We start from the raw sequence: 18763 nt of genomic DNA, 5'->3' as shown, positions 1-18763 counted from the left end.
TTTTTGAATGTCAGCATATTAATGTGCTACTAACCATGTGATGCAATTTAACTACTGACACATAATTGCTTTGCCCTGCTATCAGTAACAAGAAAGGTATTAAATTACATTTTGTTGATGAACTATGACCAAATTACAGGTGCAATAATACAAATAAACAGTATAGGGATCTTAGTAGCTGAGTACACACACAAAAGTAGCAAGCAACACACTTAATCCAAGTTACTATTTGCATGCAATAGATTATTAAAGAACGACCAGGTAGAAGAGTTAAGTGATTGACCTCGTGATAACTGTCACAACCTCCTCAGCTTTTCTGCTCTATAAAGCCAAATATCAATAACTTCTTGACATGCAATTGTCCATACAAATACTCTCTACCAGGGCTTATAAAAACTGGCTTTGTTCCATCCATCTCATGGAGGTGTATGCCAGTTTGATGGTTTCTGATGGTTGCAAATCCTCCACTGGCCCATCTACTGTGATGGCTCCTTCATTGCCAGTTCCTGCTGTTTGACGGCCTCTTGGGCCTCCATCTGCATCTTCTCAAGTTTCTCTAGGGTGACCGATTTGAGTGGGAGCAGCTTTGGCTTACACAGAACCATGGTAGGTACGTCTTCCATGGAAAGCTGCCCTGTGGATGTTGCCAAAACAAAATAGTGCGGGAAAAAAAAATCACTAAACTGTCACATGAACTCTCAACTGTATTTAAATTATGTTGTATTAAATTAAAATGATTAACGTTTGGCTGGATTTAGCACTGAAATATTAACCCTAACGAAACCTACAATTGTGTTGTTACTGTAGGAAACATCCATGTTGTATATGTCTGCTGCTCTAACCTTAAAAACCTTGTAAACATTAAAACGCATTACAGCTTTTAACACTGGAATTCCTGTCTTATCCAGGTATAGCTACTCAAATAATAACTACGATGCTGGAATGTTGATGGCTTTGATCTATAAAGAGTTGTAAAGAAGGAGCATACAGCACAAACTAATTTTTGCAAGCTTTGGCACATTTCTGAACAGCTGTTGTATTCTACACACAACCTTTTAACTACTGCTGTCCACAGCTATGGTACAAACCTTGTTTAGGCAGAACTTCTCTGAATATTGACTTGACTTCTGGCATCTTGATTGCGTGCTGAAATGTAAACATATTGGTTTATTACATTTAGCGTTAACATTATTTTACCTCCCACAGATTTATGCATTCAAAGTATGTAGGGCACTGAATGTTGACGCCCCACGCAGAGAAAAGGTTTACAAATGGACACTATGAAGAAATTGAAGCCGATACAGCTAATAATTACTTTCGCTGAGTATTGTCTCAGTATATAATCAACGTTTATCGGATTCACATTCAAGAAAGATCTGTGGCCCAAGTGTAAGTTGGACGTCAGCATATGTAAATAAACAATAATAATACTTCAATCAGGTGACATGTTAGTTAGTTGAATCACAAATTACAGCAATTACAAACGCAGCACCCAATAATCATAAATAAAAATGTTTTTAACGTTAGCATTGCAGCTGCCATTCAGTGTATTTCAGGTTATGTTTGGTTAGATACAATACGCAGAATTTTGACGCTTCCGTTGTTACACGCTTCAAGGAGTTAACGTTATCTTTGTTGTAGAATGACTTTATCTCACATATAATAAAGAGATTCGGCCTCATGGTTTGGAAATAACGTCAGCAGTGTCCGTTTGTTATTGCCCTAAAACAGTGCGCTGAAGTTACAAAAATGTTAGCTAACGATAACACTAGTGTTTGGTATCTAAGAACTAGCGCTAACAGACTGATACGTCAGGTAAATTACCTAACGTAAGCGCAGCTAAAATAAGAGAACTGCCCTTCAAATATAGCTTCTGTCAATACATTGTAGAATATTTTTGCCGTTGTATGTAAAAACACAATGAATAAATAAAGAATGCTGCTTACAAAAATGAAGCTTTACTCGAGGAAAGATTACAGCTGTTGTCAAGCCAACTAGTCGCGAAGAGTCACGTGACCTTCTTCTTCGCTTTAGTTCACTGTCACAGTGTCTTGCTGGCACCTCCAGGTGGCCCTCAGAACATCACTAACGACATTTCTGCTTGCGTTGCGATGTGTTATAAATCACGTAAGCATGTTTATAAATGCTAAATAACGGAGCTCGAAGCTTTTTGCAAAACTGGTTTTATACATCCCTTGCGAAGTTATACTTACCATATTTGGAATAGAGGATATTAATAATCACATACATTTTAAGTACACAGAGATGAATGATATATAAATTCACAACTTTTAAGGTTCCTATGTTAACTGTTTTGATGTAGAAAAGTGATTATATTTATTTATACTTTACTTGAAAATTTCTATCTTAAGCTTCTTTACACTTCCAGTACAATGGAGAAGAAAGTGTTGTACTGTTTACTTTAATGCATTAACTTGAGGTCTGTATGCACTAGTTATTTCAGATATATGGATAATAACTGTGCATTATCTCAAAGAAGATCGTCAATTTTTACTTAAAGGCCCCCGCCACCTCTTCACTGTACAGTTTTTGAGCTTCAGTGTTACATTATGAGTGTTAGAAGAGTTTGATGCGTTCATCCAGTGAATACAGCTTTATGTGCTCACCTGAAATATGGGTTTATGGTGTGTACATATTACATACATACACACATTATGTCAAATCAGTGCTGCATTTCATATAGGAGTTGTGAAAAAATCCATCTTACTGTTTGAATCTCAGTGATGATGAATCCCAGGCCAAATACATCACCAGAATGCACGGGGCAGCCTGTTACAGCAGCTCTGAAGTTGTTCTTATGTTTTACGTGTGTAGTAAATATTTTAAGGTATTTACGTAACTGGTGCTGTTTTATTTCATTTTCCTTTTTTTTGATAGTTTCAAGCTGTTTTAACCAGTTTGCATATCAGTCCAGCTTTATATCAGTTCAGCTTTATATCGGTATGGATGAGGCTCATGTCTGCATGCTGCAGAGGACCTATAACCCCCTGGAATCCTCTGATGCAACTGTGAGGATCATGTTCTTTGACATCTCAAGTGCCTTCAAAATGATCCAAATGGAGCTGCTTGGTGAGAAGATGAGGATGATGCAGGTGGAGCCTGCACTCGTCTATGGGACAGTGGATTACTTGACCTGCAGGGCACAATATGTTTACCTGAAGAGCTGTTCCTCCAGCAAACTCCTGAGCAGCACAGGGGCCCCACAAGGTACCATTTTGTCCCCTTTCCCTTCACAATCTACACATCGGACTCCCAGTACAACTCAGAAATTCTTCAGAATTTTTTTTAATGAGTCTCACCCACTGCACAACCTGGAGGTGTTTCAGCAGAGCAATTTCAGCCATAGACTTATACCACCACAATGCTGGACTGAAGGCAGCAGGAAGTCCTTACTGCCAGCGGCCATAAGACTTTTTAATAAACAAGAACACTTGCACATTGCACATGTTACATTGATCATTTGAATGAATCTTGCTTTTTTCTCAGTTTTGCTATTTTGTTACTAATCGTTTTCCCTTTTTTCCTTCTGTTTGTTCTAGTGGGCCGCTGTAACCAATCAATCAAGTTTAAGTCTATTCAATTCTATTCTATTGTAATGTTTTCAGTGACAAAGGGGAATAGATGATATTTGCAAATATCTACATTTTCAAGAATTTAAATAAAGAAAAACACTGTGTCTGTTTACACGTTTTTCGTTATTGCATATGTTGGAAGTATTCATTGTTGGTCTGCAAAGTATAAAAATGGCAACCTATTGTGTTTATATGCTTGACTGATAGTGTACGTACAAAAGTGAGGCCAGTGTTAATGTGGGAACATTTGATTGTATTTCAAAGTCTCGTGATAGCATTGGTTAGGCGTGCAAATGACGCAGTTTAGTGTCGGGGGAGGGAGGGGAGCAGAGCAGCAGTGTAGGGAAGAGGAGGAAGCAGCAAGGATGGCGGAGTCACACCTCTGAAGGTAAAACAGTTATATTATCACAATATCTGTGGACGTTTTGTTTCCACTGCACAGTAACGGATTTCTAAACAGATAATACATTTGACAGTCTCTTGTTGAGGCGTGTGTAGCGCTAAAATGTCATTTAGCGGTGGTGAGTACGGACGCACTCTTTTGTTCAGCTTCGGAATGGCCGCTGTTTTTCAGAGTGTTTTCTTTTTTTTTTTTTTTTTTTTTTTTTTTTCCTCCCTCGGCTAATATGCAGTACGGGAACGGCGCTTGGGTACAGCGTTACAGTTAGTGTCGACTCTGGTGGCATGTGAACTGCGTCCACGAGCTCGTCTCTTTGGGTGTCTGCTGCACGCTGGCGTTCAGCTGGCTGCAGCAGAGGTTTCCCTTTTTCGGCCGAACTCACGGCGGACGGGTCGGTCCACGTCCGTCAGCCTCTCTCTGCTCGGGCCTACACACACCGTTAGCTGTGCGTGAGGTAAAGCTAACTGCTGGATGTTAGGGACGCTAAGTGTGTCAGCTGAGACCTCCACACCCTTGGCACAGTCTGATACGTGAAGTTACAAAAATATCCATGTATTGCTTCGTTCTTACCAGGGTGTTGCTCCTTATCGTTTACCTCAAAGGTTAGGTCTGTAAATTGCAGTTAGCTGGTGGCTAACTTGTTCGCTAGCTGACGTTAGCAAGTTTAGCAATCTGGCATATCCGACGTTTGCTATGCTGTTGACGTTTAGCTAGCTTAACGATTGCTGGTGCATTTCCTGCCTTGTTGTCAGTCGTTGTAGTGGGTTTCTAGCTATTGTGTTTTTCCTCTTTGGGTATTGGTAATGGTAGAGGTAAGTTTGAATGCTGTCTTACTGAACATTTTAACCCTACGCGAGTTGGCTAACGACCAGTAGTTAGCTAACCTTAGTTTACGTTATTACTGTGCGTGTCAGGGTATGATTGTCCCACAAAGCGACAACAATCCCGGTATGTTTTCCTCGGTTGTTCATAGTATGTAAGTGAATTTGTCTTGCTTAACTTGACTTGCCAACCTGGTGGCGTTTTGCCTTTATCCTATTTCTACGGGTTTGTCATTGCAACACGTAGCCATCATGCTAGCTGCGTCTTGTATAGGGCTGTGTAGTAACTTAGCGGTAGCTGATAGCTGCCACCTCACCTCTGGTTTGTTATGCTGCCTACTATACTATACGGATAACTACACAAAGTGACAACCTAGCTAATTTGGTGTTTGTTGGTCATTGTACTTATGTAGCGGTGAACTGTCAGGCAACAACACTGGAGCGACGTTTTAAGTATTTCCTGAAAATCTGGTCGATTTTGTCACCACAGCAAATCCGTTTATTTAATTTGCTTTATAGATTAGCTACTCCTATTGCACGCCTTATTTCCAGATTACAATTAGGGAGATCATTAGTGCATTTAGGGGGACTGACATTATCATAAGGGCCCTTAGATATACTTAATGGAAACATCATTAGCCGTCATGTGGGCTGCAAGTGTTTAGTATTGTGGAAGTTGAGGGACATGAATTAGATTTCCTTGGAAGCTGTATATAAGTTGAGCCTCATATTTACATCTACTGACAAGTCCATAGTTACTAATGTAACTCTCAAACTCTGTACACAATTGGATGACTTGTCAATTTGCTTAACGTTATCCAATGGCTTTGGCCAACATAAACCAACAGGACTTTTTTAAAATGATTCCCCCACACCTGCATAGCACATCTTTATTGGTTATTTACATCTCTTCGTATTTGTTACCTTATGTTCAGATTGTATAATTATTACATTCATGAACAGTAGGTAGGCACTTTCTACCTTGGTTTGGTTAATATTTTGTTTTTATGAACTGGTAAAAAAAAAAGACCAGCTCCAGCAGGACCTACTGAGCTTATTATCTTGGCCAAAAATATCAGTATTGATATGAAAGTTAATATTTACTTTATAGACATACAGTATTTTTCTGGAAAATGAACTTTTGGTAAACTATTTTTTTTTTTGGTCCATACTCATTTAGCTTTTTATTTGGCCTCAAAAAAAAAGTTTAAGTTTTTAAATACAGAGGCAAAGCTATCCAGATAACCTTTACACACAGTGTGTTATAAACAGAATGATGTACCAGGGTAGGACCATAGAAGTACAACCATAAATGGAAGTAGCATGCACAGTTTAGTTTAGATGGCCAAAACAAATGGGCTGGTCTGGATTTTCTCACTATTTTGTACACAGGTGTGCCTTTTCTAACCAGTGTAACATGTTTAGCTCTTTACTTACAATAGACAGAAAAGTATATACCTTTTTTATTTACTGAACACAGATTTAAGCATTCTATCATATCAGGGGTGCTGCTATTGACCCAGTATTTCTTTTACCTAAAAGGTCATATGACCCGTTACTGTTGGGACTTCATACTTTGAAGGCCACTTCTAAAGATTACTCTCAGCAGTCCTAACCTTTTAACTTAGCGCTGATCCTGAGCCAAACCTGCCTCTCTTTTTGCCACAGCTTAGCTTGTACTATGGAGAGCTTTATACAGCCACAGAGATACAACAGTAACAGAGACTAAACAGAGCCAGGCTGCCATAGACATTCAGGCTTAGTTTGTCATGCAAAGATTCAAATGTTCATCTGTTATGTCTGCATGTCATCAATATGTAAATATTCAATGTGATTGTTGCATTACAGACTTTATAGGGGATGGCTAAATGGATGAATGCATGTTTAGGTGGGGCTGTAGGCTCACAGTAATGTCAACACCGGCTTGGCCATGTTTGTTTTGTAGGAGTAAGTTGGTGTGAGGTTATGGCTAGTATTTTCAACAGATTTGCTTGGACTAGCACAACACAATCTTTACCACGTAGCTCATGGTACTTACAACCTACCAAACCTGTTGAAATGTTGTTTCTGTCCCTGTATATAAAGAAAAATATTGTCAATATTGCTTCTTTCATCTTTTTAATTTTTTTTACAGCATTGCAAACTTTACAATGCAAACTTAGCCCTCCTTACACTACTTTAGATAAGAGTGTATTTAAATATATAAGAGTATTTCTGATATTTTTCCTGTAGTAACATATTATCTGTTGAGGGGGTCATTTTCACAGTACTTTCATGTGAAGGTGAGACATGATCCCCTTCTTTCCATCACAAATAGTTTTTCCAGCCAACAGAAGTGTAGTTTAATTGAAAAATTGTGATATTAATAGGAAATGTGGAACGCGCCTGTTTCACATCCCCGCTTGCCTTATCATTCTTCATTATTTTAAACTGCTTCCTGCTGTTTGGGTTCGCTTGTTCATTGTCATGATCAGTTGCTCATTGTATTGACCAAATATAGATTCCACCTAAGTAACATCATATAGTAACCATTCATTTTTTTGCTGATTTTATTCTTTAAAAATCATGTAATTTATTTCACATTGTTTTCTTTTTTCTCCCAGTTTCTAAAAGTGGAAGCATATCTAGATAAAGAGTAGTTTTGTTCCTTTTGGAACAGATCAACTAATTTCTCTGAATAAAAGCAGAAAGAAAACACACAATTTATCTTGATATAGAGAATTGCATTATTGTTAATATGTTATTACTGAGAATTTTTGAAGTGTGAAAATTAAATTGTAAATACTGATAAATATTGAAACATCTCTAACTTCTGCAGACTGACAGAACTTCACTCTGAAGGATCTGGGATTGCTTTAACTTCAAACACGTAAGCATGTGGCCCACGGATGCTACAGTCCAGCTACTTCAACAAATTTCTTCTCCTATGCCATTTTAACAAAGGAACAAAATATCCAAAATACCTTTGGATCACAAGGCCTTTATTTCCAGGATAATAATAAATGTGTGGGCCTGCACAGGGATGTTTTCTTTAAAAGCCTCCTTGACTGTGCCCCATTTTTTCCAAAATAAGTAACCTGACAAGAGATACTCCCATGAGCAACTCAGCAGGAGGCCCGATAACGTCGACATGAGTAGTACTTTAGGCAAAGAAAAAGACTTGAAAGAAAAGGAGCCCAAAGGTGGTCCAGTGGGGAAAGAAAGGGAAAAAGAGGCAAAGGCTCTGGCTGGCTTAGTCAAGGATGGTGGCAAAGACACAAAGACCAAAGGGAAAGATGCCAAAGAAGGAAAGAAGGACACCAGCAGCTCAACTCCGGGTGTTGCCTTCTCTGTTGACAATACGATAAAGCGGCCAAACCCGGCACCAGGTACACGCAAGAAGTCCAGCAATGCTGAGGTGATCAAAGAACTTAACAAGTGCCGGGAGGAGAACTCAATGAGATTGGATCTTTCTAAACGGTCCATTCACATGCTGCCCACCTCCATTAAGGAACTGACGCAGCTGGCTGAACTGTACTTGTATAGCAACAAGCTACAGAGCCTGCCGGCTGAGGTCGGCTGCCTATCAGGCCTGGTCACTTTGGCCCTGAGTGAGAACTCCCTGACAAGTTTGCCTGACTCCCTGGACTCTCTTAAGAAGCTTCGAATGCTTGACCTGCGGCATAACAAGCTAAGAGAAATACCAGCTGTTGTCTATCGGCTCACATCTCTGACCACTTTGTATCTGCGCTTCAACCGCATCACAACAGTGGAGAAGGACATTCGAAACCTCTCCAAGCTCACTATGCTCAGCATCCGTGAGAACAAGATTAAACAGCTTCCTGCAGAGATAGGTAAGTAAACCAATGTGTTAAGAAGAAGCAGACTTTATTTGCCCAGAGGCAATGTGCTACTTTTGGGTTTACAGCATTTAGCTCCCTTGTAAATTCCATGCAACTTTTCGACTTGAAATAAGATAAACCATGAAACATGCCTCAGAATCTTTTAAAAAAGCTGCTGCTAAATCAGACCTTTAGGCCTCAACTATCACAAAAATGTCCGCAAAATCCTAGAAGCATAAGCTATTATTGACTTTCATTTAAAGTGTAAAGTCCTAAATAATTTACACACCTTTCTTGAGCTCCAGCACTACTACATATCTTGCTATTTAGATTCATATTAAAATACTGAATTTTGAAGTGACTGCTCCAATTGGCCACAATATGTTGCGCACTGGCTAATTGTACTATAAAGGGAGACGTCTGGCTGTAAAATGTGGTACATTGTACTAAACTCTGCTCCAATGCCACCAAGACAAATTCGGCATTTTCTACATCTGCAATTTTTTAAAAAGAAGTCAAACAAATGAATTGGTATAGTTTAAATTGTTTAAATTAGTATATATATCCAAATTCTGGTGCATCTTTCTGCAGGTGAGCTATGCAGCCTCATAACTCTGGATGTTGCCCATAACCAGTTGGAACATCTACCGAAGGAGATCGGAAATTGCACACAGATAACCAACCTCGACTTGCAGCACAATGAGCTCTTGGACCTCCCAGAGACTATAGGTAATTTAAGTACATTTTAAGAAGTATGTTTGTTAATATTTGTTTTTATTTTATATTTCTAGTCTGTTTCTCCAGCTCAATGTGATAAATATGCAAAAAAAATGTTTTGTCTTTGTCCAGGCAATCTTGCAAGCATAAATCGCTTAGGTCTGAGGTACAATAGATTGTCAGCCATACCAAGATCGTTAGCCAAATGTCGAGAACTGGAGGAGTTAAACCTTGAAAACAACAACATTTCAGTGTTGCCAGAGGTAAGCAGAACAAAAAGTAACTTGTAATTTCAATTGTAAATGCTGAATAATAACATTACAAAAATAAATATCAGTGGAAATTTTATTATTCCAAAGAAACATCAACTGCTGCAATACCTATTAAAACATTAAACTAATTCACAGACAAATATTCACGTTGACTTTTCTCTAAAAAAAAGAAAATACTTAATACTATTTTTTGCCGTGCACACTGAAACTCCTGTTGATGTCAGAAGGCCACCAATACATGCTGCTTGAAAAGCAAAGCATCTAGTGATGGAAACGTGTGCTGATTGTGTGGTTTTTGTTTGTGCTTTGTTTGTCCTTTACCAGGGCCTGCTTTCAAGTTTGGTGAACCTGACAAGTCTAACATTGGCAAGGAACTGCTTCCAGTCGTATCCTGTGGGCGGACCATCCCAGTTCTCCACAATCTACTCCCTTAACATGGAGCACAACCGTATCAACAAGATCCCCTTTGGTATCTTTTCCAGGGCCAAAGTGTTAAGCAAGCTTAACATGAAGGTACATGTGCTCGTTCACTTTCAAATTTGTGAGGACTGTTTATGATGTATTGGCTTTATACGTTTATCGGAAACAGAAAAATCTGTGGTTTTTAAAAAAAGAAATTGTTACTTGTCATTATAGCACAGGTGTTAGTAGCGCTAACAATGTTTCTGTTGTTTCCTGGAGTCCTGACAGTGACTGCAAGCCAGCATGCACAATACAAGTACCCAGAAAGCAGCTACAAATGGAATTCAGCCATTGTTAATTTCATTAATTACACTTTTACTTTTCCTACTGTGACTTTTAAAATGTTTTCAAGAGCGTGATTTATTTTCTGATGTTGATTAAATGGAAAAAATTTACAATAACCGAAGGTTAAGTTCCAAAAATGTCTATAAAACTCTGTGTACACAAACATGGCATTGCCACCTTTTCAATTTAATGTAATGTGTAGATAATTTTTCCAATACTACACAACCTACTGTAATACAGCAGTGGTTATCCTTTTTAAGAATGTGACACCCCCTCCCCCAGCAATTTCAATTGAATAAAAAAAAAATTAGTGTATGTCTCTTAGATATACCAGTCTGTAGCATCAACCCCTCAGTGGCTGGTGAAAATGGAGTCTGCTGGATAACTATGAGCAGTCTTAATTTCAAATTCTATCCGAATTTAGTTAACGTTCATATACATAGCTTAGTGTTTGTTTATGTTCTTGTTCACAAAAATGGGTGAAGAGGGGTGAGTCGACCACAGGAAAAATTAAGACGTAATTTTGCCAGTTCGAGCGCTACTTTCTATCTTATAGCTATCTTATAAATTACTTGTCCTTACCTTGTTACTTGGCCACACTATGTGGAGTTTGGATTTAAATCTCCTGACACCAGAGAGTGTGTTTCACATAGTCCAGTGGTCTGCTCAGCCTCTTGAAGAACAATTTCCCTATGTTGATTTTGTGAATTGTCAGCAATAATAATAAACGTATTCCATTTTCTTCCTTAGGACAACCAGTTAACATCTCTGCCGTTAGACTTTGGCACATGGACTAGCATGGTTGAGCTAAACCTGGCTACCAATCAGCTGACTAAGATCCCAGAGGACGTCTGTGGTCTGGTCTCTCTGGAGGTAACCCTAGCATACACACAATGGCGTATTTGTACAACCATTAATAAGAAAGAGTTAGTGGTGTTATGTATACATATTACAACCCGTCATGCGTTAATCCATGAGCCTCATCTCTTTAATATTCAGAAATAGCCACAACTGTGACTCACAATAGTGAGTTATAGGTTTAGTTATAATACCTCCTTTTTGATTAAAGGTAGAAAAGCGTAAGTCCTTTTTTATTTATTTATTTTTTAAAAACTATTCTTAAAACCTATTTTAATTGGGAGAGGTACTTTAACACTTCCTGGATGGGGCTTTTCTCTTTAATCAGTCAGGAAGTATCAGTTATATTTGCTTGATAAGTAAGTTTTGGAAAATTTTAATTTATTGTAATTTGATAATGGAAATTACTTGAAGGGTTGTGCAGAGCTGTGGTGAAGTGTAGCAGAGCTAAGAGAGGGAGGGCTGGATCAAGCAGAGTGCATTGAATTTTGAGTTTTAGTGCTAGCTTAAGTTTCATTAAACATAATTAATATTAGAAGAGCATTGCAAATACATACAGTGTAAATCATACCTGTAGAATTTCAGTTTTTATAGTTTCACTTGACTGATTATTTGATATCATTTCGGGGGGAGGTATTGTTCTATGTCTGGAACTAGTGCTTTATTGCTTCTAACACAAGCTCAGAAAGTTGTGTGTCATGATGTAGTAGTAGTGTTTAAATCTGTTACTTATTGTGAAAAACTGTTATTGCCTTTCTAGGTGTTAATATTGTCCAATAATCTTCTCAAGAAGTTGCCACACGGTATTGGGAATTTGAGGAAGCTACGGGAGCTCGACTTGGAGGAGAACAAGTTGGAATCTCTCCCTAATGAAATTGCATATCTTAAAGATTTGCAGGTATATTTTACACACTTGCAGTTATCTCCTATTTATTGAGCAGTCTTTTATTATTGGCATTTAAATGATAGCTTCTGTAATTTTGTTAATTACTCTTATTGTCCATAGTCACCATACAGGTGCTAAAGCCAACAACTTCTCTACTCACTCATAATTCCCCATTTTTAAAAGAAAGACCCTCATTAATATGGTCCACAGTCTTCTAAGATCCCATAATTCCTAATTAAATGTTGCACATTGATGTTTCACTAGCTGTAATACAATGAAAGTGCCAAATTGAAGTATACAATGTTAGGTCTGTTAAAAATGGAAAGGTCACCAGTTTTGGAATGAAGAAAGTGGAGCTGTGTGTCTGGCGGAGCTGTATTTAAATAGTTTTTTGGAAAACATCTGAGGTCTACGGCACAAAAGACCAAGTGAATGTGTGTTGGTACCTGTATCTGTTGGTAGGTTATTGTAATTGTTGAAAATTTTGGAAAATTCCTGAAGTTTTACTTTAAAGTTTTGTCAAAACTTGTTTGTATGTTTTACTATACGAAACAGCAGTTGTTAAATTTTTATTTTTTATTTTTTTCCCACCACCGTGGTATTTAGTCCTTGTATTAACAACCTCTCTGTCCCTGTTTGCTGTATTTGTTTCATTATGCATTACTTCCACTTACATGTGGGGAAAAAACGGAAATTTTTTTTTTGAGTAACAGATCCTTTCCTTTCCTACTCCACTCTTAGAAATTGGTGTTGACAAATAATCAGCTAACTACGTTACCCAGAGGCATTGGGCACCTCACCAATCTCACACATTTGGGTTTGGGGGAGAACCTGCTGCAACACCTTCCTGAGGAGATTGGTAAGTACTTCCTTCATACACCCTTTACCTCTTAGATCCCTAACATGCTTAAGTAAGAAAGAGCTTATATTTGCTGTTTCTGTTTCCCAATTAGTATGATGTGTGTTTAACACATTTCAAAACCTAAGTTAATCACATCAAACAAACAGTTCTCCACTGTTGTTTAAGTGTCTGGCAGTGGTGAATATTAGATTTAATTAGACTTCATTAGGATGACTACAAAATCTATAACGTGTTGGTGTCAAACTGTGGGTTTGAGGCTCTTTAATCTTCACCAACCTAATAGACTAAATATTTTTTGGTAATAGTTATTTAGATATAGTTATAATTATTTTTGAAACGGATGTTTTTTGGTTTTTTTTGGTTTTTTTTTGCAAATTTATTTTGACATTGCTTAGAAGAAGAGAATAATTATCAAAATAATAATTATTTACAGTTCCGAGAATCCTCTTTCTGTATATTCTGACGTGATGCATTAGGATATTACTATTTTGCATTTGTCAACTTATCATTTACTTGTCTTTCAAGCCTTAACTAACACTGATGTCTTTTCTCAGGTACACTGGAGAATTTGGAGGAACTATACCTCAACGACAACCCTAACCTGCACAGCCTCCCGTTCGAGCTGGCCCTCTGCAGCAAGCTGTCCATCATGAGCATCGAGAACTGTCCTCTCAGCCACCTGCCACCCCAGATTGTTGCGGGAGGCCCCTCCTTCATCATCCAGTTCCTCAAGATGCAGGGACCATACCGTGCCATGGTGTGAACCAAAAGCAGCTCAGTCCCAGTTCTTCTTATTTTCAAACCCTCCACTTGCTCTGCATCCTCTCGCCTGCCTGCCCCCATTATGTGTATCATACACTGTAAAGAAAGCAGATTCACCACAATCAGTGTCGGGGGCAAATGAGGAAGAGGAAAAAGTCCCTCTTACCATCTTTAGGCAGAACGAGGCAATCTTTGGAGACTTAACTTCTAACTTGCTCCAGAGTTTTTCACGGTCATTTTAGGACCCCAGCCACCCCCTGCTCCTCTTTCATTCCAAGTTATACAAGAGGATAATATTTCCATCTCTTTGCCAAAACTGAAGATATATAAAGTTATATATATTGAGTAACTGTGAGCTAAGTGGCAAGTCTTTTAACCATATAATATGTGCTCCCATTGCCAATGTATTTACAGTAATTACACGCATCTATTATGTGAGCAAGGATACAATTGTATGCAAAAACAAACAAAAAAAGTCTTTGAACTTCACATTTACTGCTGCTGCTGTAATTTTAACTATCATCTCGTTATATTTTCTTTTGATATTCCCTTTTTTTCTCCTTTTTTTTTTTTTAAACAGCATCTTCAAAATAACTTATGTTGAAATGCTTCTTTACCACAGAGAACAAAGGTCTAATGATGCCGCGTTAATAATTTCACTTTTTGCATTTTTTGTTAATGTTTTTTAAAAACTGTGCCTATGTTTAGAGTGATCCGGTGGGTTATTTCTAAACGCAAATGTCCTTGAATACAAAGATATAAATTATTTCAGTTCTTTTTTTATTACTGCTGTTTTGATTTTACTTCTTTTTTAGTGTTCCATTTTCTGTTGCATTAATATTTAAAAGTGATATCGGTTGTAATTGGGGATGATTGGAGATCTTTTTAACTAATAGCAGCAGTAGTTGTTCAACATTAAACTAGTAACGTATACATATGAAAAATGCCAATCACACATGCTTGGGGGGGAAAAAAGCAAGTCGGACTTTTCTCCGAAACAGGTCGTGTTGCGTGACCCTCTCTTGTCTCTATTGGTTTTGTGTGACAAAATGGTATTGGGGAAAAAAGTGAACCATGCAGAGGTGATGGGATAAATAAGAGATGTTTTTATATATGTATACAAATCCTGGTTGTTGCCTTGAGTGCAATTTTTAGTCAACATTGTTTGATATTATCTTCAGTGTTGGGCTGCATAGCTGTCATCTAATTGATCACTGACCAACATATCAAGCATTTCTAAAATACATTATCTGGGCCTCTGCAGCAAATGGTCGGTGTGTCAGAGTTTCGAAAATGTTTGATAATAAAAAATTGACAGGCAACTCCTTGACACTTTCTCCCCTTATTTTTTTATTTTTGTCTTTTTTTTGGACAGGATCTTATCTACATAATGGACACTGTTCCCTTGATTTAGACTTGTAATTTAATGTAATATCTTGTCCCACACTGTCCCAGCAATGCTGCTGCTCTTTTGCACTTTTTTTAATTTTTCTTAAGACATTGGCATCACAAACAGGAGCCTCTCATTAGTCATTTGAAATGGGGGCATTTTGTTTCATGTTTGTCTGTTTTAATGATTTATCATGTAAATTTGTATCAATTAAATATAAATGAGTTTCTCAGGCTCAGAGGATATTAGTACCTTTCTTTGGGGAAGTTTTATGAATTCATTCTAAAAAAAAAAAGTGCTCTGTTGACCGAGAGAAAGGTTCTGTTTGGCAATGAGGTGATTTTAAATTCCCATGTCTTGCTTTTTCTATTGCAAGCAAAACAGCTTAGTTTAGCATTGTTTATGTTAAATCCATTTACATTTTCTTTTCTACTGATGAAATGTGTATTTGGTTAGTATTATTTCAGGTGACTGTACATTTAAAATCCCCACAAAGATAAATCAAACTTTTTTTTTATAAATGTGCTGCATCCCAACTCTATTCAATCATGGTTCTGTTATGTATTGAAATGTATGGGTCTACTTTTTTGCAGCAGCAGCTTGGTGTTTTTAGTGTGGGCTGTAGTCCAGACTCCTCCATGGGAGGCGTGTGATGAGCGCACCACAGCTCACCTTGGGGGGAGGGGAGGGGCAGGTTTGGGTGAAACAATGTACCGCTGCTTCATATTTACCAGCAGAACCTGTTGCTGCTTTTTGTGAACTGAAACATGCTGTATGAGAAGGGAGGGGAGGGGAGGGGCAGGCAATGATCCACTCCCAACACTGATACAGACTTCGCTTCAAAAAATCCTGACGAGGGACAAATCCACTGACTCTTTTTGATTGGCGTCAGGCCTGGTGGTTTTCTCACAGATCAAATCGTTTGGACACAACGAAGAGACAACACAACAAGGTGCATATTTGAGCTTAACGCAGTTACAGTACAAGACTGTCAGTAAAAGACAAAAAAAATTGTAAAAAGGGCTTTCTGTGTTCATGCTCAACAACACACCGGAGGCATTGCATTCCTGGGTTTTATATAAAAGCTTTGGAAGTTTCTTTTTTTGTGTATTTACGTTTAGCTGTAAACAATTGTGTGAAAATGCCTTCAAGTACTCAAAGGTGAGATGTGCATTAGGTGTGCAGCAAGGGCGCTGTGACCCATTTTTACATTCAGTCACTGTTATTAATTTTTTTCATGTGTCATTTTGCAAGGTTGACACAGCTGAGTGTATGAAGATGCAGAGGATGATGGGAGGTGGGGGCGCAAACCGAACTGGGCTAATTGGACAGAAAGCATTTCCCACATCCTGGAATGTAGTTTTAATTTGCCATGGGAGGAGAAGATGGAGATCAGCGACTGGTTTAGTTGAAGTCGTGATCGAAAGATGTTTGCATACTGGTGCATCCAAAATAATCTAAGAAAAATTGGTGTTTATTTTTCTATTGCTTGTGATTTTAGGGCCATGGAGAATATGGCAGAATTAAAGACATTTTGCTCATTTTTTTTCTCTGGGATCATTGAAACTTTTCTTGCCTGGGTATTTTGTACAGGAAACAAGCATGTTGAACACATGGGACATGATTTGTCTGGGTCAGAATCGGGCACTTTTGCATAGAGGACTTTGATTTAGTGGCTATCGATGTATCTGCAAATGCTCCCTTTTTGTATATTGCAAAGGGTATCGAAGCATTGTGTGGCAATGCGTATCCTACTTAATCTACATTGACAAGCAGCCTTAATGGTCTTTTTTATGTGTCTGGCTATTCCTTGTGTCTATGGCCACTGACTGTACTTGATGAAAAGCAACTGGGTTGGTCTGATGTAAATTTGGTTCTAGTTTCTTTCTGTCTTACTTTTCCTTTTACTCTGTACAGTAATATGACATTATGGTAGACTCACTATTACAAAATCTGTGATGTGATGCGAGTTTTACATAAAGACAAAGAGTGCAATGGAAGATAATGCCATTATGCTACCAAGTGGATGTGCATTAGCTTGCGTCTCACTTGTCTTTGGCATTAAAGGGGAATTCCACCAAATCTGACTTGTATTTTTATTCTCATCCAAGTTGAGTGGTGAATGTGGAAAGTTTGAGCTTGATAGGACACACTTTTTTTCACCACATAAATTTTAATCTTTAATCTGTACAAGGTAAAATAAAAAATAAAAAATCATAATAGACACAAAAAGTCAGACACACACACATCAGAGAATCACATGTTCCTCATCCTGAGAGCACATAACTATACAAATGTCCACTTTTCTGGTTATGCCAAACCAGTTTTGGTGGAACAGCCCTTTAATGTGAAGCAGCCAGCTTTTGTCCACTGCATATCCACCTGAAACCCTTAGTCCTGCTCACACACCTCTATACAGTCTCCATAGATTTACTTGACTGCTTTATGTGCACCAAGCAGCACTTTTATGACCATTTAGTTTAATCAGCAAAGACAGATAATCACTTTTTTCTTTAATGTCAGTAAAAGGTTCTGAGGCCACAGATTGAAAAGACATTGAAGTTTTTGGGTCAATGGTCTCTTGACTGGACAAGCAAATGCAGACATGACTACCTCTATGTGAGTCTTCATTGCTAACCACAGTGACCAAGAACCAGTCTGAGGTGTTTCTACCTGTGTACAAAACCACATGTAGGAACTTGGCTTTGGACCAGCAATTCAACCACATTTTGTTTTCCAAACATCCGTCTTCTTTTGGTTATATACCTTTTATTAAGTATCATTTGGGAAACAAGAAAGAGGAATAATACACTGGTTTGTGTGCTTGGTTTAAAACGACAGACCTAATCAACGCCGCCCCATTGTAAGACCGATATCCCGAAACCAACTAGTTGCAGAGTGTAACTTTGCAAATGAGTGAAAATGACCACGTTTGGTGATGTTCTGTATGTATATACATCTTTTTAACTGTAATAAACTGATAAATATTTACAAATGTATTTTGTGTGTGTGTAGATATTTCAGTGATACCAAACTCTATCTGTATTAAGACGAACAGAATAGGGAATAAGGAAAATAACTTTTTATATACAAAAAGGATGTTTCACTTATGAACTGATCTCATTTTTTTTGTTTTGTTTTTCCTACCCCAGAAAATAATTTGCTGATGGAATGAAAATATAATTGAAGCTTTTTGTCCTCAATTATTCATTGGAAGTTATATCTTGCTGTCCTCACAGTCATCATAGAAAATATACTTGCTTGCTGTAGAATAGAAAAAAGCAAACTATCAGTGAGATTTTCATTACAAAAAATAATTATAAAAAAATACATATGAAGTCAATTAACTTACAGTTTGTACCAAGTGCTCATCATGTCTCTTTATGTACAGTATATGGTTTAGATCGTCCAGCATTTCTACCCAAATGTATTCATATTTAAATGGTGTTCTTGTTTTAGTGCAACATGCATTTAACTTCTACTTAATCAGGCTCAGTGACAAAACATAAAGTTACTAAATCTTACAAACATAACCCACATAAACATATTTCTACTTTAAAATCAATAAAGAATGTGTTTGCTGAATTTCCTCACTTTTATTTAGGTTTTGCAGCTGACCTGTGTTAAAGCCTGA

General features: G+C 37.8%; 1 protein-coding gene across 2 annotated transcripts; it reads left to right on the top strand.

Annotated features, from left to right (window-relative positions):
- Positions 1 to 3892: 3892 nt before the first annotated feature.
- On the top strand, positions 3893 to 18128 carry shoc2 (SHOC2 leucine rich repeat scaffold protein). Of its 2 annotated transcripts, none has more exons than XM_067497719.1 (9): positions 3893 to 3981; positions 7633 to 8647; positions 9227 to 9364; positions 9485 to 9615; positions 9949 to 10137; positions 11122 to 11244; positions 11990 to 12127; positions 12857 to 12974; positions 13532 to 18128. In XM_067497719.1, the coding sequence occupies exons 2-9, from the start codon at positions 7945 to 7947 to the stop codon at positions 13738 to 13740; spliced, it is 1749 nt and encodes a 582-aa protein (XP_067353820.1). In that variant the 5' UTR covers positions 3893 to 3981; positions 7633 to 7944; the 3' UTR covers positions 13741 to 18128. The 2 variants fall into 2 exon arrangements, with proteins under 2 accessions (XP_067353820.1, XP_067353821.1); XM_067497720.1 differs by lacking the exon at positions 3893 to 3981 and adding an exon at positions 4283 to 4447.
- The last annotated feature ends 635 nt before the right edge of the window (positions 18129 to 18763 follow it).

Source organism: Channa argus, chromosome 3 (assembly GCF_033026475.1).
Source record: "Channa argus isolate prfri chromosome 3, Channa argus male v1.0, whole genome shotgun sequence".
NCBI lineage: Eukaryota > Metazoa > Chordata > Actinopteri > Anabantiformes > Channidae > Channa > Channa argus.
This window is presented reverse-complemented; position numbering and strand designations above follow the sequence as displayed.